Source organism: Monodon monoceros, unplaced genomic scaffold, assembly GCF_005190385.1.
Source record: "Monodon monoceros isolate NGI ecotype Baffin Bay Population unplaced genomic scaffold, NGI_Narwhal_1 Super_Scaffold_22, whole genome shotgun sequence".
NCBI classification, from domain to species: Eukaryota; Metazoa; Chordata; class Mammalia; order Artiodactyla; family Monodontidae; genus Monodon; species Monodon monoceros.
Genome location: NW_021703779.1, coordinates 104,483,729 through 104,506,513, shown reverse-complemented (window position 1 = coordinate 104,506,513; position 22,785 = coordinate 104,483,729). Strand labels below are relative to the sequence as shown.

At 38.0% G+C, this 22,785-nt stretch overlaps 1 protein-coding gene across 3 annotated transcripts in view; it reads left to right on the top strand.

The window, feature by feature from the left end:
- Positions 1–11,463: 11,463 nt before the first annotated feature.
- The window catches only part of TENM1 (teneurin transmembrane protein 1), a 569,984-nt gene continuing 558,662 nt past the window's right edge, over positions 11,464–22,785 (top strand). For 2 of the 3 annotated variants that reach the window (XM_029240586.1, XM_029240585.1), the window contains exon 1: positions 11,464–11,734. In XM_029240586.1, coding sequence (XP_029096419.1) covers positions 11,518–11,734 — 217 coding nt within the window. In that variant the 5' untranslated portion in view covers positions 11,464–11,517. The remainder of the gene's footprint in view (positions 11,735–22,785) is intronic. The other variant, XM_029240587.1, reaches the window with a different exon arrangement.

The following is a 22,785-nucleotide window of genomic DNA, read 5'->3' as shown; positions in this document are numbered from 1 at the left end:
CATGGTTGACAGTGGTTCACTTAATGTGGAGAGGTGCACGATGCCCACGTCCAGTGATATTGCTGGTATAAGTGATAGTCTCAGTGGAGTTTGACCAGTGGGGTGGGGCAACCGTTCTGCTAATCTGAGACTGTGGTAAGCATATTCCTGTCTGAGACTGTGCACATGTGCAGTAGGCAGTGGAGACTTGAGAGAGCCTCAAGCCAGCTCTATTCATCAACCCTGAGGCAGTGCACAGAGGAGACGTGAAGAGGCCCAGTGGAAAATGAAAGCTTTGGCAAACTTAAAAATGTCATGAACTTTGAATGTGCTCCCTTTTCCACACACAGATCCATTGGCAGAAGATAGAACCCTTATAGATTCGAGGTGGTTGAGGACAACCTCTTTGCAATTATTGACTGATCACAAAGCTACAGGGACACAGAGTTCACCCTTAGGAAACCAAGCTTAAAAAAGAATATAACAAAAATACTGACCAGAGAAACCAGCCGTACATCATCGGGTGACATATTTCACAGATTTAGCCCAGGCATGTCAGTAAATAAATTAAAAGATCAGCAACAGTTACCTTCAGGGGAAAAGTCAGAATCCAGAATTGTTATATTTCCAAAATGTCCAGTTTTCAACACAAAATTATGAAATATGCAAAGAAAAAAATCAGTCAATATAAACTGTCTCTTAATATCGCCAGATGTTGTAACTAACAGACAAGACTTCAAAGTAGCTATTATAAATATGTTCAAAGAAGAAAAAGAAACCATGAATAAAGACAATGGAAATTGTGACAAAAATGAACAAACTAGTGATTTTCAACAAAGAAGTAGAAATATAAAAAGAACCAAATGGAAATAATTGAAATAAAAAATTAACTAGAGGGACTCAACAGCAGATTCAAGATGGCAAAAGAAACAGTCAGTTAACTTGAAGATTGATCTATAGAAATTATTTAATCTGAAGAACAGAGAGAAAAAAAATCAAAGAAAAATGAACAGAGCCTCAGGGACATGTGGGGCAACATTAAGAATACAAAAAAAAAGCCCACCAAAAACCCAACATATACATAATATGGATCCCAGAAGGAAGTGGAAAAAGAAAGGGGTGGCAGAACATGCTTAACAAAAATATTTGCAAATTTAACACAACAACATACAAAAAGGATTATGTTCAGAAATAAAAAGGACATGAAAGACTGATAAATGCTCCAACATGGATGAACAAGAGCATTATGAAAGCATTGTGAAAGTAGCCAGATGCAAAAAGACCACATATTGTGTGATTCCATTTATAGAAAATGTCCAGAATAGGCAAATCCATAGAAAGTGTATTAGTAGTTGCCAGGTGCTGGGGGGGAGGTTGAATTGGAAGTGACTGCTTGATGGATTTAGGGATTATTTTTAGGATGATGGAAATGTTTAAAAACTGGATGGTGGTGATGGTTTCACAACTCTATAAATGAACTCTATAAATGTTATATAAATTATATATCTAAATACAGCAGTTTAAAAAAGAAATAGTAAGCCAACAACAGAAACAAAACAAAAAGATCAGTAATGATTGACTCCCTGAATATTATTTTTTCAAAACAATAGATAACCTAGGATTGCTACATTTACAGTTGCAAAAGTCATTAATTAATAATCATAACTGTATAAATTGTTTTGCAGTTTACATGGGGCTTTCATATATTTCATATATTTTATTGGGGTCATCTGTCAGCACTCTGGGGGAGGAAGGTTGTTTAGCCTTTATTATGCAAAAAGGAGAAGAGGTTAGCTGATTTATCCGATGCCATACAGTAAGTGACACAAGATGGGCCCAAACTCAGACTTTCTGACTCCAAGTTCAGTGCCCTTTCTGCTATATTATATCAACCCCACTCTCTGTGGTAGCAACCCTGTACTACTCCCTGTAGGTAAATATGGAACCGTAGATATTAGAAGAGGGGATCACAAAGGTGAAAATTACAACTCAATCTGTGCTGTGTTCTTACTGAGCATTTGTTGGTAGGGAGGCTGAGGAAGTCTAGTAAACTTCCGGCTTGTGGCCTGGAATGGTGCAGAAATCTGTATCAAACTGATCACACGTTGACCCAGCAACACCAAGCCTGTTCTAGGCCTCTTTCATCTGGGTGTCTAGTAAAGGCAAAATGTGGTAGGCAGGAGAAATTGTGTTGGAGATTTATACCCAATAGCGTTTGCAGAACAGCCATGTTTTTATAGGTTTACTGGTATCACTCATGGCATTGTAGGACCCTTCCACTTAGATCTAAATTCCTCCTTTCCTGGGCATCTTTATGTCATCCTTGTCCATGAAGCTTATTCTCTTTGTTACATATGCAATACCTTTCAGATGCTTTGTAGGATCTAGAAGCCACTTAGTCTCCTAAGCTGCTAAGCTGCAAACTAAAATCTTGCCTGAGTTTCCCACTCTGGTTCCAGCAGCTTCCTCTGAATCTTATTTCGAAGAATCTGTGACCCTCATAGCAAAGAGATTAAGAGTACAGGCTATGGAGCTGGACATTTTGGATTTGAATTCTAGCTTCACTAGCTGTGTGATCTTGGTGAAATTACTTAACCTTTCAGTGCTTCTGTTTCTTTATCTGTCAATGAGGAAAACATATCTCATTATGAAAATTTTGAGGATTAAATGCAATCATGGATGTATATTGCTTAAAAGAGTTCCTGGATCTTCTTTTTAGTCCTTTTACTTCTGATAATAATAAGAATAATAAGGAGGAGGAGGGGGAGGAGAAGAAGGAAGAAGAAGGAGAAGAAGAGGGGGAAGAAGAAGAGGAAGAATTATTATTTAAGCAAGCCGAAAACTTGAACTTACACTACAGGCTTTCCTCTGGTGCTTGTTTTTTACAACTTTCAATCATATTATTTTCATGTGCTAGCCATAACAGCCCTGTGAGGCTCATAGGATTAATGATATTAGGTATTTTCCCCACTTTACAGAAAAGAAAATAGTGGTACACTACTTTGTCATAAAGCTGGGTCTGGAACACACATTTTAAGATTCTCTCATGGGGCTCTTTCTAATACAGCCTGCTGCCTTTAACATAGTTAGCATTTGCCCAAAGGAGCAAAATACTTGGTGCAAAACTCAGCAATCATTATTGACCCCTGTATCCACCTCTACAATTAAGTCACTAAAGGGTCTACATCTTTGTAGCATATGTTATGTTAATTTGATTAGCTTCTTTTCCACCTAATATTTAACATAATTGAAATTGAAGTTCAAGCAGTAAGTAGTGAAAATGTTTCTGCTCCCAATTGTTTTACATGAAACTTGAGAGGGTTACTGATAAAGTGCGAATTTCACTGAACTAATGTAGAAAATGGATGGCAACAGAAAGCTATGATTAGTATTTGCTATTTGCAAACTATGGAAGAAAGTGATATCTCTGGTTGTTCAATGTCATATTTAAAGCCTATTACTTTTCAAGATACTGTGTTAAATTTGATGCTACATTTTGGATAAGTGTGTTAATGCTAAAATTACTATGAAATTTACAACACCCCAGTGGATTTCATTGTAAGAAAAATGAATCGACTGTGATTGTTTATTTGGGGAAATAAGCAGCTATTGTTCTTCTCCAAAGAGTGAGAAGACTTTTATACATTGAGTTACCTGTATACATACAGTTTTTTTGAAGAGTGTTCCCCATATTAAGTGTTTAGCTGATTTACATAATCTGCCACAAAGGATATTGAGAAGTTATAAGAGAAAGATAATTTGAAATTACTTTAGGTAGTTGTTGGAGTTCCAAAAGAGGGATGGTGTGATGCAGATAGATGTCACTGCAACTCAGAGATGTATTATTATTTTCAAATTACTAAGGTATGGAGATGTGCTAGGTATTTGTACACAGTTTTTAAAAAATCCCTGCCTCAACAAATTTGAAATATGAACCAGAGATTCTGGGCCCTCATTTTGGCATGTGGTAAGCTGTTGCCATTTATCTAATGGGATATTATGAAATAATAAATCTTTAAAATTATGATATATATTGTTCCAGTTCCCAAGAACTTTGACCAAACCTCTGTGTGTGTGTGTCTGTGTGTCTGTGTCAGTGTGTGAGTTTTGGAGTCAAAATTCCCTAAGCAGCAATGGGGAATACGAAATTAGAGTGTCTAAAATAATTGGTCTAGAATTCTAGATGTTTTCCTTTTAAAATCATTTTCCAGATTAGAGTGTTTTGTGGAGTCTGGCAACAACACCAACTTTGCCATTTACTAATTCTTCTCTCTCCCTGCTTGTCTCATGTGATCTAGCATCCATATCCATAAAAGTGTTTAGAGTTTTTATCCAAAAATAATGAGAAAAAATAGACACAAGAAGCCAGAAGAAAACAGAGCATCTACAGAAAGAGATGTGAGATTAATCATCACTATTTAGTTGTGGAATTAAATGACTTCCATTTTTCTTTTTCAAAATGGCCTAAAGAGCCTGCCGAGGCACTGGGAGGAAATCCACTGCAGCTGTTCACACAACTGAGTCAAATCAGTTTTAGAGGAATATTTTTCCAGGAGGGACCTTTCATGCTTCCATTGTAAAACTTTAAAAGCACTAATAGAACAATTAGGTTAAACAAACTCATGTGAACCAATGCGGTAAACAGAATTTCATTTCAGCTCTTGAGTGTTATCTCTTTGATATAATAGGATATCTATGTACCACAAAAGCAGTCTACTTCTAAAGGTATCATTTCCTGGATAAGAAGCCCCATATGCAGTACATAAAATTCTCAGCCTATCTCCTGAAAAATGATGATTTATTTCTCTTTTTATTTACTAAAATGTTATAGCAGTATCCATGGGACACCATAATACCTGGCCAATTCCATAACAAAGCAAACTAGTGCTTTAGGCTTTATGTACCTATCTAGGCTCTCATCATACACATATTGATAGGTTTTCTTGTTTTTTAAATAATAGAATTCAGTCAGACTACAATTTATTTGGTGTATGAGTAAATGAAGTCAATCCAACAGCTGCTGGGTAGTTAGATACTAACAAATTGTCTTCAGAAAGACTCTTGGTTTTATCAAGTTTGTCATATTTTTCTAAAGCATCTAAAGCAACTGATTTATGTCCAGCCAGTGATCATGCTTTCCTTTTAGTATAAAGTTCATTTATCTAAAAAGGACAAAAATAAAAAGGGCAAACAACAAACTATGAAAGGCAGTTTCAGCAAATATTATAAAGGCTTAATTTATTTGCTGTATTGTACCAATATAGTTTAATTTTTAAAAAACTCACTAAGGACCCCAGTAGATAAATGCGCAAAAGCCATAAATAGTTCACAAAAGAGGATAAAGAACTAGCAAACACATGCAGAGGAAATATTCAACATCACTAATAATCAAGGAAATGCAAAGTAAAAGTGAAGATACCTTTAATTTACTTATTTCAAGTAGACATTAAAAAATAATACTCAAAGTTGACAAGGGTACAGCGAAAGGAGAGTGTTCCCATACATTGCTAATAGCAGGGTAAATCATTATAATCCTCCAAACCTTTTGACTTCTTGGAATCTACCCTAAGGAAATAATAAAAAATATCAAAGATGTTCATGTTATTTTTATTTGACTCCAGTTAGAATACTTGTAAATAGAAAGGGAAGACTATAAATGCCCAATAATAGGGGAATGGGTGTGTAAATTACAGTACATCCACACTACACTGCTATTAAAAATGATGGTTACACAAATTCTACAGAAACATGCAAAAAACATCTACTATGAAGGAAACAACATGAAAAAAATATATGTGTATATTATGACTGTAAGGAAATGGGCCAGAATGACAGCAGTCACTCTTACAGGCTGGTAGGATTATGGGGGAGATTTCTCCCTCAATTTTGCAAAGATGCAAGTGATTATGTTACTTTTAAAGCTTCCCCCCGCCCCCCAACGGTTCACTACTTAAATGTTTGCTTAAGAAAAACAAAGACAGGTGAGAGAAGAATCAGCGAAGAATTCACATTTACTTCTGAAGTCCAATGTCTTGTGAGTCAGTCAATCTGCATTAAAATAAAAGGTCCTTATTAAGGAAAATTATTGTAATAATTCCAAAGAGTACGATCCCCCTTTTGCTAGCTGTTCTCCAGGTACTTGGTGGCCTCATTTGGTCTTGTCTGGTGTGCTCTGAAGGCCTGTTTTCCTTGGGTAATATGCTCTGTACCCTTTAATTTTTTTTCTAGGGTGGAGTGAGCCTTTTTGGTGAAAGCCCCAACAGTTGCTATGAGTAGGACAAGTCTGTTTTCCGATTTGAGAGGGCAGCCGTATATGATAAAGAACAAGATATGGAAAGAAAGTAACAAGAATAGAGGAAGAGGAAGAGAGGTTATCCTCAATGAATAGATGTATACACAGACCCACGGATTCAAAAGCAGTATTTTACTTAAACTACCCTATAATAGATTGGAATGAGTATGAAGGGTTGGGAAAAGGGAGGGGAAAGGAAGGAAGGCAAGCTGATAGGAGGAGCAATGATAAATAATGTAAACTTGGCTTTGAACATACCCACCATTTGGGGGGGCAATCAATTTAAGCTTCCCTTCAATTTCATATACAATCATGGGATTTTAGAGCTGGAAGAGCTCTTTGAGATAATCTAATCTCCTTTTATATTTAGGTAAACTAGAGGCCCCGAGAGAGGGAAGATGATGTACCTTAGGCCACTATTCCAGGTATTCTTCTGAAAGACAAAGTGGAATAGTGATGAAGAGTGTGTCCTTTGGAGACAGATTGTATGAATTGAAATCTCACCTCTTCTGCTTACTAGCTGTGTGACCTTGGGCAAGTCATCTGTTCTGTTCCTTAGTTTTCTTTATAAAATGGGTATAAAAGTAGTACCTACTTCATAGGGTAGGTATAAGAATGGGTATAAAATGGGTATAAAATGGGTATAAGAATGGGTATAAAATGGGTATAAAAGTAGTACCTACCTCATAGGGTAGGTAGCTATAAGAATGAAAAGAGGTAATATATGAAAAGCATTTACAACAGTGTCTGGTAGGCCTGGTACCTGGTAACTGCCATGAGTTAGCTGCTGCTGGGGCAGCTGCTGCTTTTGTTGTGATAATCCTGCCATTCCAAGGCCAGTGATTTCCCCATACCAAATTGTCTCTCCATAGCCTTATGTGACTAAATAAATAAACATAAAACCTCCTTGGGTCTCCTCTGAAGTCACCTTGGAGTTTATCTTGTTAGCAAGTAGAAAGTGGAAAACACAAGGGTAAACCACGGGTGGTGACATTTGAATTTATACTATGTGATCTATCTGAATGGATCTTCTGCAGTAGCAAAGATAATTGACTTCGTTTTTTACTCTTTTACATTAGCAGCATGCGTTTACCTACACAATTGCTTTTTTAAAAAAAGTTTATCATTATCAAAATAATAGAGAAATAAAAAATTATTTTGATGTGAATTGTATTATATGTACCTTTGGTTTTTCTACGAGTTGATAATGTCATCATCATGTCTAAATGACATTGGCTTGTCAGTGGACCTCCAGGCACTGAATGAAAAAGTCAATTAAGCAGATATGAACCTATTCTTTACCTTAGAGTATTTAGAACAGCATCTTTTCAGAATTATTGTGCTTTCAAAGTTCGTTACATTTAAAATATTAATCTCTTTCTTAATGTTTTACCACTTTTTTTATTTTCAAAAGGTGAACTAGTTTTGAGTAACATCAAGCTCTGTCTCTCAAGACCTTGGTAAATCTCATAGTTGTATACTTTCACAGCTCTAGGCACATGATTATGTGTGCCTCCGTATCATGTGTCTGAAGAGAGCTGGAGTATATCTTCTGCCATCTCTGTCCACTGACGTAGATTTTAACATAAGAAATTGTGGTTGAGGGTCAGGGAACAGGGAAAGATTATTTTCTCTTGGTTTTTACCAATTTGTGGTGTAAGATTGTTTCCAACGGACACTCAATGATTATAGCTGTGAATAGCTGTGATTAGAACTTCAAGAATGGTTCAGAATGGCTATAGGAATCTCTCTCTCTCTTCTCATCTCACTTTCATGTTGCAAGTACACATACTGAGGGAAAGAAGAATGTCTAGATTTTCATACATAACAATACAGGTGATTTTAACATGATACATCATAGTAACCAAAACACAACGTTAGGCATTAGAAGTGAGATGTTTTTCATTTTTAAATTTAACTTGTTAGGTTTGAGTGGTATAAATTTATAACCAGCTGAGGCTTAAGAGGGAGCATTATTTTGGCCATACCTCTGCTATGTTAATCCCAAGCAGAGTGAACCAAAGATTTTACTGAAAGAGCAAGTGAGAGATCGGAAGTGTGCTTTAGAAAATAAAATAATATCTATTTATCTCCTTATTATAACATTTTATCAAGCATGTTATTGTTATTTTTAATTATAAGGTCCTTGATTGATATTTTTGCATTATCAATGACCTTATGTGGAAAATAGCTCTTCAGCCCTGCTCAGTAAACTTTCAGTCTTTAATGAACAAAGAACTGTATGTGTTGGTTAAAATGAAGTGACGTGAATTTTATTGATGCCTCCTTTTCTGGGTGAAAGTCCAATCTTCAGCTACAACAATGCATCTCGGGAAATCTGCTATTGGTACATTTCTCACTTTGCACTGTTTGTAGCTAAGTCAAGGTCTAAAATCCAGGCAACTGTTTACTTTCTGAAGAATATGCTATGGGAACCTAAGAAGAGAGAGATTAAAATTGGCTTTAGATGCTCAATGGAATTTCAGTGGTTGTGGTGATGGTGTTGGTGATGAACAAATAAGCAGTCCTTTCCCAATATCTTCATCTTTGGTGCTCAAACATTACTTTGTCTTTTTTTTTGAGTCATTTCATTATGCTTTGTAGTAGAGTTGTTTATTTATCACTTATATTACATAACAACTGTGAGTTCCTTGGGGGCAGAGACTATGGCCTATTCATTTCTATATTCTCTCTGGCCCCTCTTGTGAGTCTTGGCAATGGTTTATTCATTTCACTTAACAGGTATTGAGCAAAGGTCTACTATATGCAAGGCACTGTGCTCATTTTGGGGATATAGGAATGAATAGAACAGATAAAAATATCTACCTTCATAGAGGTTGCATTTTAGAGGGGAGAGACAGGTGGCAGACAATAAACAAAATATACAGTATATCATTTAGTGACAAGTGCTATGAAAGACAGGAAGGAGGATGAGAAATGACACTTTTCAGTGGTTTACAATGAGAGGTTGCAAAGGCCCTGAGGTGGAATCGTGCCTGGTATTTTTGGAAACAGCAAGAAGGATAGTACATCTAGAGTGCGTGAGATGGGGGAAATATCAGAGGATGAGTTTGGAGACGTTAGGGGAGGGAGAGGTGGACACTGTAGGGGTCCATCTAGGTCATTGTAAGGATTTCAGCTTTTATTTTAAAGGAAATAGGGTGCCATTGCTACTTTTGAGCCAAGAAGAGACATGATATGACTTAGATTTAAAAGCTTCATTCTGGCTGGAGTGTGGGGAACTTGCTATAAGGGACTGATGGTGTAGCAGCGGATCAATTAGGAGGCTATTGCAATAATCCTGGTGTGGTAGTAGGGAAGTGGAGACACGTTGTTGGATTCTGGATATATTTCAAAGGTAACACCTACAGGATGAACTGATGGATTGCATGTGGGATGTGAAAGACAGGAATCAAGGATGACTTCAAGTAGTGTGGCCTGAGCAAACAGAAGAATGAAGTTGCCATTTACCAAGGTGGAGAAGACTATGAAAGGAGCAGTTTTGGGAAGGGAAGCAGTTTTGAACATAGTAAGTTTGAGATACCTTTTAGATATCCAAGTAGAGACATTGAGTAAGCAGTTGGATATTCAAGTCTATGGCTCAGGGGAGGGACCTATGCTGGAGCTACAGATTGGGGGACTGTGAGTGTATAGTCAGTATGTGAAGCCATCAGATGGCATGAGCTTAGATTATTGTTGAATCATCAGTATGTATTCATTTATAATACTTTATCTGCTTTCTCTCCAAGGATGCTCAACTCTGCTGTCAATTCAACCAAGCTAGGTGTCTCCGTGGGCCACTTAATGGAATTTGTAGATTCAGGAGTTAAATAGTTTTTACTATGTATTTGCCTAGAGTAGTGCTAAGTGGTATGGGGGACATAAAGAGGAATAAGACTCAGAGTCTGCCTTCAAGGACCTGGTTAGGGAACTAAGGCTTCAACTGGTGAAACGTTGCTCATACTACGAAGCATTATGTACCATTGAATGCATATCAGTCAATCGATAAGCTTTATTGAGTGATTTCAGTGTTCTTTTTGCTGTACATGCAATAGAAATTCCAAAAAGTGAGATACTGTACATGATAAAGGAGCCACTACCTAGATGCCTGAAGATTTCTTTGACAATGTATATGGTGAAGAGCTGAAGAAAAATAAGGGAGTCATTTTCACTGCAAAATAAAATCATGGCATTATTTGGTTTCATGCTAGGTTTCTTTAACATTGTATGAAAGGACCAAGTTGCAGAGTTACAACAGTGGATGAAAATGAGAATGAAAATAAGAACATTTTGACAGGACTTTAAACTTTTCAGAAGACTTTGACATCTCAGGTGGCGTTTGATCTTCTCAAACCACTCTGTGCTAAGTAAGGTGGATAATGCCTCTATGGGTCTTAAGAGCCTTAGTGGCTCCTAGCTCAGCATTCTGTGGGGGAGGGGGGTTCTTTCAGTGATTTATCATGAAGTGTTAAATCTCTATTTCTAAACCCAATTTAGATCCTGCTGTTCCTACACCAGTATACTCACCAGAAGTGTTGTTTATATCCTCTCGGTACTATGAAGAACAAAAATTTACCACCACCTAACTCATTAAAAATGCTCTGCAAGCCTGAGGCGCAGAAGCCACAGTATGAACACATAGAGCTCAGTCCCCCTTAAGGACACTTTATTTCATGAGCCTCTCTAACTCAGAATCATTCTCTTCCTCAGAGCCCCTTTCTTAAATGCAGTATTAAACCAGAGGCAAGTATGTGTTTTTTTCTGAATGTAGTTCTCTTACCAGTTTTCATTTCAGATGTAGGATGTGCTGGGTTAATATTTGTACTTCTGGCCACTTTCAAATCTTATAATGTTTTTTTAATCTGACCACAGACTTTAACATTAAACACATGCACACACCATAGAAAAATGCTGTCCTTTATTTGCCTTCCAATACAAATATTTTTGAAGGCTCTCTTTCACCTTGAGTATTTTCTAATACTGCTACCTCCAGCTTAATCCTAACCGCTTGACAAGGTATGCGTGTAACACAGTGTTATTATTGCCTCCGGCTAGCTTCATGTCATCTAGTTTGTCTTTTGCTTCCCTCCTTTGACAGTATTATCAGGACCAATTGTGAATCGGCCAGATGCATTTTCTCGCAAAAGGACAAATCTAAGATGGCTTGTGTTTTTCCCTCTTTCTTTCAGGACTGCTTACATTAAAGGCGTTCCTTTTTTCATGAAACTGAGCTTGCTTAATCAGAGATGGAGCAAACAGACTGCAAACCCTATCAGCCTCTGTCAAAAGTCAAGCATGAAATGGACCTAGCTTATACTAGTTCTTCCGATGAGAGTGAAGATGGAAGAAAACCAAGACAGTCATACAACTCCAGAGAAACTCTGCATGAGTATAACCAAGAGCTGAGGATGAATTACAATAGCCAGAGTAGGAAGAGGAAAGAAGTAGAGAAATCTACTCAAGGTATGTTTTTATTGGATTTTTATAGCTAATATTATTTCTCATTAGGGAATGCTTGTATGCATAAACATAAGTTTCAAAAACAAATTTGCTGATGTTAACTGGTTAATAATTTGCGCTACTTACAATGCTTAGTGAATCTGTTTCATATGCCAATCCAGCTGAGGTTGTCGGATTGTGCATGAATTTGGATGCAACAATCCTCTTATCAGAGCATTCAAAATTTGTCTAATCCTACAAATAGCCATTTACAGACTGAAGGATAAATAATTTATAGTAAGATGAAAAGTAAACAGCTAAGTGCTTTTCAAGCCATTGCCTATGTGGGACAAAAGTCTCAATTAAATATTTGGCATCTAAAAGAGCTTTAAAAAGGTTAGTGGGGACTACCAAGCAAAGGTCCAGAAAATTTGTCCACAGAATGCTGAAACCTTGTGCAACACAGTCCTAAGGGAAGGTAAGAATTGGTTGGAACCCTTCCTACCACAGCCGTAATGTGGGGCATATCCTTTGGACAGCCTTGGTTTTTCAATTATGGATTGACAAGACAGTTTCTAATAAATAGAAAACAAGTAGATAGAAATATTATTTCCTTATTTCTTTTCAATTGATAGATACGCGGTATTAGACTGTTTTAACTACACAGGAAAAAAAAAGATACTGACATTGGCACAGGTTACTTTTTTTAAAAAAAGAATAAGTCTGTGTTGAGATTAAAAAAAAAAAAATTTATTATCTAGATCAGTGGTTCTCAAAGCATGGACCCTGGACCAGCAGGAACAGCATCACCCACAGACTTGTTAGAAAGGCAAATTCTCTGGGATCACCAAAGATCATGTAAAGTGTGGTTATTACAAATGAAAATTGCTGTATTCTAATTAGTATTGGAACCTTATGTTAGAAAAACTTTAAATGGAGCCAAAGATTTAAGATATTCATACCAACATTTAGATATGCACTAAATGTTTATATTAACTATGTTACTCATTTTTTAGCTCTTAACATACTTGCTAAAGGTCTTATATCTGTCTTTTCAAGTAATTCATTTTAATCTTCCCTATTTATTCAGCTAAAGACTGAAACTTTGTTATGAGTAATTTTATTCTTCTGCGTAACTGGAAATTGGAAAATGTCTTATGGGAATTTTTTTGGGGGTGTTCTGTTATACGTTAAGAAATGTGTAGTTACCATTAAAATATTTTTCTATTAAGTTTGTCTTTACAGAATATGAACTTACAATTGTGAGTTGTGGCTTATGGAATTGGAGTGTAGAGTGCCTGACCTAATAATGTTGTGAATTTAAATAAGAATGTATTTCTGGTGACAGTTTGTTCTAAAAGTATAAGCAATTTTATATTAAGTCAATACAAAGAGCTAGCCAGCCTCGGATTTTGTCTCTCTGCATTGTGATCAAAATGAATTTTGAGACGAGAGAAGTTTGTCTTTAAAGATGTCACCCTAATTTCCTTTTAATAACCTATTATTATTCAATAAGTTTATTTTTTAACATCTTTATTGGAGTATAATTGCTTTACAATGTTGTGTTAGTTGCTGCGGTATAACACAGTGAATCAGCTATAAATATACATATATCCCCATTTCTCCTCCCTCTTGTTTCTCCCTCCCACCCTCCCCATCCCACCCGTCTAGGTGGACACAAAGCACCGAGCTGATCTCCCTGTGCTATGCGGCTGCTTCCCACTAGCTATCTATTTTACATTTGGTAGTGTATATATGTCCATGCCACACTCTCACTTTGTCCCTGCTTATCCTTCCCCATCCCCGTGTCCTCAACTCCATTCTCTACATCTCCATCTTTATTCCTGTCCTGCCCCTAGGTTCTTCAGAAGCATTTTTTTCTTTTAGATCCATATATATGTGTTAGCATACGGTATTTGTTTTTCTCTTTCTGACGTACTTCACTCTGAATGACAGACTCTAGGTCCATCCATCTCACTACAGATAACTCAATTTCGTTTCTTTTTATGGCTGAGTAATATTCCATTGTATATATGTGCCACATCTTCTTTATCCATTCATCTGTTGATGGACACTTAGGTTGCTTCCACGACCTGGCTATTGTAAATAAGGCTGCAATGAACATTGTGATACATGACTCTTTTTGAATTATGGTTTTCTCAGGGTATATGCCCAGTAGTGGGATTGCTGGGTCATATGGTAGTTCTATTTTTAGATTTTTAAGGAACCTCCACACTGTTCTCCATAGTAGCTGTATCAATTTGCATTCCCACCAATAGTGCAAGAGGGTACCCTTTTCTCCACACCCCGACCAGCATTTATTGTTTGTACACTTTTTGATGACGGCCATGCTGACCGGTGTGAGGTGATGCCTCACTGTACTTTTGATTTGCATTTCTCTAATGATTAATGATGTTGAGCATCCTTTCATGTGTCTGTTGGCGATCTGTATATCTTCTTTGGAGAAATGCATATTTAGGTATTTTGTCCATTTTTGGATTGGGTTGTTTGTTTTTTTGATATTGAGCTGCATGAGCTGTTTGTAAATTTTGGAGGTTAATCCTTTGTCAGTTGCTTCTTTTGCAAATATTTTCTCCCATTCTGAGGGTTGTCTTTTTGTCTTGTTTATGGTTTCCTCTGCTGTGTAAAAGCTTTTAAGTTTCATTGGGTCCCATTTGTTTATTTTTGTTTTTATTTCCATTTCTCTAGGAGGTGGGTCAAAAAGGATCTTGCTGTGATTTATGTCATAGAGTGTTCTGCCTATGTTTTCCTCTAAGACTTTTATATTGTCTGGCCTTACATTTAGGTCTTTAATCCATTTTGAGTTTATTTTTGTGTATGGTGTTAGAGAGTGTTCTAATTTCATTCTTTTACATGTAGCTGTCCAGTTTTTCCCAGCACCACATATTGAAGAGGCTGCCTTTTCTACATTGTATATTCTTGCCTCTTTTATCAAAGATAAGGTGACCATAAGTACATGGGTTTATCTCTGGGCTTTCTACCTTGTTCCATTGATCTATATTTCTGTTTTTGTGCCAGTACCATACTGTCTTGATTACTGGAGCTTTGTAGTATAGTCTGAAGTCAAGGAGCCTGATTCCTCCAGCTCCGTTTTTCTTTCTCAAGATTGCTTTGGCTATTTGGGGTCTTTGGTGCTTCCATACAAATTGTGAAATTTTTTTCTTCTGGTTCTGTGAAAAATGCCATTGGTATTTTGATAGGGATTGCACTGAATCTGTAGATTGCTTTGGGTAGTATAGTCATTTTCACAATGTTGATTCTTCCAATCCAAGAACATGGTATATCTCTCCATCTGTTTGTATCATGTTTAATTTCTTTCATCAGTGTCTTATAGTTTTCTGCATACAGGTCTTTTGTCTCCTTAGGTAGGTTTATTCCTAGGTATTTTATTCTTTTTGTTGCAGTGGAAAATGGGAGTGTTTCTGTAATTTCTCTCTCAGATTTTTCATCATTAGTGTATAGGAATGCAAGAAATTTCTGTGCATTAATTTTGTATCCTGTGACTTTACCAAATTCATTGATTAGCTCTAGTAGTTTTTTGGTGGCAGCTTTAGGATTCTCTATGTATAGTATCTTTCATCTGCAAACAGTGACAGTTGTACTTCTTTTCTGATTTGGATTCCTTTTATTTCTTTTTCTTCTCTGGTTGCTGTGGCTAAAACTTCCAAAACTATGTTGAATAATTGTGGTGAGAGTGGGCAGGCAACCTTGTCTTGTTCCTGATCTTAGAGTAAATGGTTTCAGTTTTTCACCACTGAGAAAGATATTGGCTGTGGGTTTGTCATATATGGCCTTTATTATGTTGAGGTGTATTCCCTATATGCCTACTTTCTGGAGGGTTTTTATCATATTTGGGAGTTGAATTTTGTCAAAAGCCTTTTCTGCATCTATTGGGATTAGTATATGGTTTTTATTCTTCAGTTTGTTAATATGGTATATCACTTTGATTGATTTGCATATATTGAAGAATCCTTGCATTCCTGGGATAAACCGCACTTGATCATGGTGTATGATCCTTTTAATGTGCTGGTGGATTCTGTTTGCTAGCATTTTGTTGAAGATTTTTTTTTTTGCGGTACGCGGGCCTCTCACTGTTGTGGCCTCTCCCGTTGTGGAGCACAGGCTCCTTGTTGAGGATTTTTGCATCTATGTTCATCAGTGATATTTGCCTCTAGTTTTCTTTTTTGGTGACATCTTTGTCTGGTTTTGGTATCATGGTGTTGGTGGCCTCGTAGAATGAGTTTGGGAGTGTTCCTCCCTCTGCTATATTTTGGAAGAGTTTGAGAAGGATAGGTGTTAGCTCTTCTCTAAATGTTTGGTAGAATTCACCTGTGAATCCATCTGGTCCTGGGCTTTTGTTTGTTGGAAGATTTTTAATCACAGTTTCAATTTCAGTGCTTGTGATTGGTCTGTTTATATTTTCTATTTCTTTTTGGTCCAGTCTTGGAAGGCTGTACTTTTCTAAGAATTTGTCCATTCCTTCCAGGTTGTCCATTATATTGGCATATAGTTACTTGTAGTAATCCCTCATGATCCTTTGTATTTCTGCAGTGTCAGTTGTTACTTCTCTTTTTTCATTTCTAATTCTATTGATTTGAGTCTTCTCCCTTTTTTTCTTGATGAGTCTGGCTAGTGGTTTATCGTATTCTCAAAGAAACAGCTTTTAGTTTTCTTGATCTTTGCTATTGTTTCCTTCATTTCTTTTTCATTTATTTCTGATCGGATCTTTATGATTTATTCCCTTCTGTGAACTTTGGGGTTTTTTTGTTCTTCTTTCTCTAATTGCTTTAGGTGCAAGGTTAGGTTGTTTATTTGAGGTGTTTCCTGTTTCTTAAGGTAGAATTGTATTGTGATAAAGTTCCCTCTTAGAACTGCTATTGCATCCCATAGGTTTTGGGTCATCGTGTTTTTACTGTCATTTGTTTCTAGGTATTTTTTGATTTCCTCTTTGATTTCTTCAGTGATCTTTTGGTTATTTAGTAGCATATTGTTTAGCCTCCATGTGTTTTTATTTTTTCCAGTTTTTTCCCTGTAATTGACATCTAGTCTCGTGATCTTTTGTTTATTTAGTAGCATATTGTTTAGCCTCCATGTGTTTTTATTTTTTCCAGTTTTTTCCCTGTAATTGACATCTAGTCTCATGACCTTGTGGTTGGAAGATACTTGATATGATTTCGATGTTTTTAAATTTACCAAAGCTTGATTTGTGACCCAAGATATGATCTATCCTGGAGAATGTTCCATGAGCACTTGAGAAGAAAGTGTATTCTGTTGTTTGTGGATGGAATGTCCTATAAATCTCTATTACGTCCATTTTGTTTAATGTATCATTTAAAGCTTGTGTTTCCTTATTTATTTTCATTTTGGATGATGTGTCCATTGGTGAAAGTGGAGTGTGAAATCCCCTACTATCGATTTCCCCTTTTATGGCTGTTAGCATTTGCCTTATGTATTGAGGTGCTCCTATGTTGGGTGCATCAATATTTACAGTTGTTATACCTTCTTCTTGGATTGGTCTCTTGATCATTATGTAGTGTCCTTCTTTGTCTCTTGTAATAGTCTTTATTTTAAAGTCTATTTTGTCTGATATGAGAATTGCTACTCCAGCTTTCTTTTGATTTCCATTTGCATGGAATATCTTTTTCCATCCCCTCACTTTCAGTCTGTATGTGTCCCTAGGTCTGAAGTGAGTCTCTTATAGACAGCATATATATGGGTGTTGTTTCTGTATCCATTCAGCCAGTTTATGTCTTTTGGTTGGAGCATTTAATCCGTTTACATTTAAGGTAGTTATCGACATGTATGTTCCTATTACCATTGTCTTAATTGTTTTGGTTTTGTTATTGTAGGTCTTTTCCTTCTCTTGTGTTTCCTGCCTAGAGAAGTTTGTTTAGCATTTGCTATAAAGGTGGTTTTGTGGTGCTGAACTCTCTTAGCTTTTGCTTGTCTGTAAAGGTTTTAATTTCTCTGTCAAATCTGAATGAGATCCTTGATGGGTAGAGTAATCTTAGTTGTAGGTTTTTCCCTTTCATCACTTTAAATATATCCTGCCACTCCCTTCTGGCTTGCAGAGTTTCTGCTGAAAGATCAGCTCTTAACCCTATGGGGATTCCCTTGTATGTCATTTGTTGTTTTTCCCTTGCTGCTTTCAATATATTTTTTTTTGTATTTAATTTTTGATAGTTTGATTAGTATTTGTCTTGGCATGTTTCTCCTTGGATTTATCCTGTATGGGACTCTGCACTTTCTGGACTTGATTGACTATTTCCTTTCCCATATTAGGGAAGTTTTCAACTATAATCTCTTCCTGTATTTTCTCAGTCCCCTTCTTTCCTCTTCTTCTTCTGGGACCCCTACAATTCGAATATTTGTGCGTTTTATGTTGTCCCAGAGGTCTCTGAGACAGTCCTCAATTCTTTTCATTCTTTATTCTGCTCTGTGGTAGTTACTTCCACTATTTTATCTTCCAGGTCACTTATCCGTTCTTCTGCCTCAGTTATTCTGCTATTGATTCCTTCTAGAGAATTTTTAATTTCGTTTTTTGTGTTGTTCATCATTGTTTGTTTGCTCTTTAGTTCTTCTAGGTCCTTTTTAAATGTTTCTTGTATTTTCTCCATTCTATTTCCAATATTTTGTATATCTTTACTATCATTACTCTGAATTCTTTTTTAGGTAGACTGCCTGTTTCCTCTTCATTTGTTTGGTCTGGTGGGTTTTTACTTTGCTCCTTCATCTGTTGTGTATTTCTCTGTCTTCTCATTTTGCTTAACTTACTGTGTTTGGGGGTCTCCTTTTCACAGGCTGCAGGTTCGTAGTTCCCATAGTTTTTGATGTCTGCCCCCAGGGGGTAAGTTTGGTTCAGTGAGTTTTGTAGGCTTCCTGGTGGAGGGGACTCGTGCCTGTGTTCTGGTGGATGAGGCTGGATCTTTTCTTTCTGGTGGGCAGGACTGCTTCCGGTGGTGTGTTTTGGGGTATCTGTGATCTTAGTATGATTTTAGGCAGCCTCTCTGCTAATGGGTGGGGTTGTGTTCCTGTCTTGCTATTTGTTTGGCATAGGGTGTCCAGCACTGGCTCTTGTTGGTCGCTGAGTGGAGCTGGGTCTTAATGTTGAGACAGAGATCTCTGGGAGAGCTCTCGCTGCTTGATATTACATGGGGCCAGGAGGTCTCTTGTGGTCCATTGTCCTGAAATCAGCTCTCCCACCTCAGAGTCTCAGGCCTGGCTGGAGCACCAAGACCCTGTCAGCCACATGGCTCAGAAGAAAAGGAAGAAAAAAAAAAAGAAAGAAAAATAAGTAAAATAAAATTATTAAAATTTCAAAAACGTTTAAAAAGTAATAAAAAAAGGGAAGAGAGCAACCAAACGAATAATCAAATCCACCAATGATAACAAGCGCTGAAAAGTATACTAAGATAGACAAAAAAATCAGAAACTAGTCAGTCAGATACAGCTAACCCCAAGTCTACAGTTGCTCCAGAAATCCACCACCTCAATTTTGGGATGATTTGTTGCCTATTCAGGTATTCCACAGTTACAGGGTACCTCAAGTTGATTGTCGGGATTTAATCCGCTGCTCCTGAGGCTGCTGGGAGAGATTTCCCTTTCTCTTCTTTGTTCGCACAGCTCCTGGGATTCAGCTTTGGATTTGGACCCGCCTCTGCGTGTAGGTCACCCTCTGGGGTCCGTTCTTTGCCCAGCCAGGAGGGGGTTAAAGGAGCGGCCGATTCGGGGGCTCTGGCTCACTCAGGCCGGGGGAGGGAGGGGTATGGAATGCGTGGCGAGCCTGCGGCGGCAGAGGCCAGTGTGACTTTGCAACAGCCTGAGGCGCGCCGTGTGTTCTCCCGGGGAAGTTGTCCCTGGATCCCGGGACCCTGGCAGTGGCGGGCTGCACAGGCTCCCAGGAGGGGAGGTGTGGAGAGTGACCTGTGCTTGCACACAGGCTTCTTGGTGGCGGCAGCAGCAGCCTTAGCGTCTCATGCCCGTCTCTGGGGTACGTGCTGGTAGCCGCGGCTCGCGCCCGTCTCTGGAGCTCCTTTAAGCGGCGCTCTTAATCCCCTCTCCTCGTGCACCAGGAAACAGAGAGGCAAGAGAAAGTCTCTTGTCTCTTCGGCCGCTCCAGACTTTTTCCGGACTCCCTCCCGGCTAGCCGTGGCGCACTAACCCCCTGCAGGCTGTGTTCACGCCGCCAACCCCAGTCCTCTCCCTGTGCTCCGACCGAAGCCCGAGCCTCAGCTCCCAGCTCCTGCCCACCCCGGCGGGTGAGCAGACAAGCCTCTCGAGCTGGTGAGTGCCGGTCGGCCCTGATCCTCTGTGCGGGAATCTCCCCGCTTTGCCCTCCGCTCCCCTGTTGCTGCGCTCTCCTCCGCGGCTCCGAAGCTTCCCCCCTCCGCTACCCACAGTCTCCGCCCGCGAACGGGCTTCCTAGTGTGTGGAAACCTTTCCTCCTTCACAGCTGCCTCCCACTGGTGCAGGTCCCGTCCCTATTCTTTTGTCTCTGATTTTTCTTTTTTCTTTTGCCCTACTCAGGTACGTGGGGAGTTTCTTGCCTTTTGGGAGGTCTGCGGTCTTCTGCCAGCGTTCAGTAGGTGTTCTGTAGGAGATGTTCCACATTTAGATGTATATGTGGGGAGGAAGGTGATCTCCACTTCTTACTCCTCTGCCATCTTGAAGTGGTCTCTACTCATTAAGTTTTTATTTAGCACTTGCTATGTGTTAGGCCTCCAGTCAGATGCTGGGGATGGAGATGACCATGATAGTTTCTGCTTGTAGGAAACTCATAATGTGGTGGAGAAAATAGACATCCAACAAATCATTGCAATTAAATGTAGTAAGTACTTTTACAGATAAAGTGCTGTGGAAGTACATGGGTGAGTCAGGGTCCATAGAAAGGTGATATTTGATCAAGGTCTTAACATTTGAATAAGAGTTTACTAGGAAAAGGACATTTCAAGAGGGTAGATTAGCAGGTGCAAAAGCATAAAACTGTGAAAAGGCGTAGCATGATGAAAATTTCAATATAAAAAGAGTGAGGTGCATTGGCGCCAGATGACAAAAAGTCTTGCATGCCCAATTTAGGAGTTCCTTTTTTTCTTTAAACTTTTTTTAAAAAAAAGCTTTTAAATGATAGAGAATTTCACGATGAATTATAATATTTAGTATGATAATTGTAGAAGCGAATTGTAGATGTGTAAGCAGCAGTATAGACGATTGATTGCAATTGGGGAAAATTGGGTGCAGGGAGACAATCTATGAAGGAACTGAATTAGCCCAGGCTAAGAATGGTGATGAATGTCTAATCTCTGGCTGTATCAGTAGAGGTGAAGAAACATACTCAAGAGGTATTAGTGTGGTAGAATTGATAAGACTTAGTAATTGATTACTTGTCGAGGTTGAAAGAGATAACAGAGTCGAGAATGACTCTAAATTTCAAGGTTGGAAAACTGGGAGGATGGTGATCCATTTACCAAGAGAAGTAAAATACGAGTGGGTTTGGAAGGGAAGAGAATGAGTTTCTTTCTGAACATGTTAAGTTTAAGTTGCTTGGGTGACATCCTGGTAGATTTTCCTGTCAAGCAGTTGTTAATGTGTGCCTAGAGTTCAGGAACGATCTGGACTGTTGATATAAGTAGATTTGAATTCACAGGTTTCTTATAGTAGGAGATGCCTGGGGATGGATGAGATTACCCAGGTAGAATGTGTAGAGTGAGACCTGAGAAAAGTCAAGGACAAAAACCTGATTCTATCATCCATGAACTGAAATAAACATGTTTTCAACCTATTTAAAATTTTAACTAGCACCATCCTTTGCTATATTGACTTATGTAAAGTATAAATATCCAGGAGGTGAAGGTCTAGAAACTTAGGGTCTTCTTGCCACTGACTTCATGATCTTTACAGACACCTAGGAAGGAAAATATGTACCTCTTTGGGAGAGAAATGAATTAACCTACATTAGGCAAAATTGTGGGCCCTGTAATCATCTTTTTTGTGAAGTCTGGAATCCTCTTTGTTGTTCTAGTCCATATATTGCTACCTATGTGTAAAAAAAAATGTTGTTGATTTTCACAAATACATGGTAGCATCTTGCATCGACCTAGCTAAAGGTGAGCCTGACATTATTTTTAAGGAGTAAAATTCTTAGAAAATCATTGAGTTTTAAGATAGGAAGGAAGAAAGATAACATAGTGTTGATTGGGCACCTGCTATAGTTCCAGACACTGTGCTAGATGCCTTTTAAGCTCACCAGCTGTGCAGCCTTAAGCAAGTTACTTCAGCCCTCTGAGCCTGTAAAGTTCACTGCAAAGTTGACTTCATCATTATCATCATCAACACCATAATCACAATGATAAAAGTAGTAATAATAATAATAAAAAAACTTGAATAATACCTGCTCTGTTCCAGGACTCTGCTAGATGCTTAAATTTACTGCTCATGCATGCCTTATGAGATATGAGATGTTATCTCCAGTTTACCAATGAGGTAACTGAAGCTTGGAGAGAAGTACTTTTCCAGTTTCTGCAGCTAAGAAGTAGTAAGAGTTGGGTTTGGAAATCAAGTCTGTGACTCTCGTATGTACATCTTAAGGTTGTGATATGGATTAATTGTGATCATAAGTGTGAAAGTTTTTAGGGACTCAGTAATTGTTAGTTTCCCTTCATTTCCTTCCCTAAAAGACTTGTCAGCCTCTTTGTGTTCTGATGACCAAGGGTTTACAAGGAGGTTTAAAAAGGCTTTCTGTTCTGATTTTCTTTAGTAAAGGGTAGATGATATGCTATGTAATTTATAAAGAAATATTCCTGAGTCTGTTTGTTGTTTTCCACTTTTTAGGGAAGTTACTGTGTCATTCAATTCAGGGCTTGTTGGGGGGAAACATTAATAAGAGGAAATACTTGATCCCATTTAAAAGTATCTTCATATTCTTATCTTTATTTGCCAAGAAAGCAGAATCCCCCCTCTGCCATGTACACAGAGTGCTGGATTTTAAAACTGGTTTTCTTATTTTCCAAAAGCTTTCGAATTAAGAGATGGACACTAATCTAATATTATTCACAATT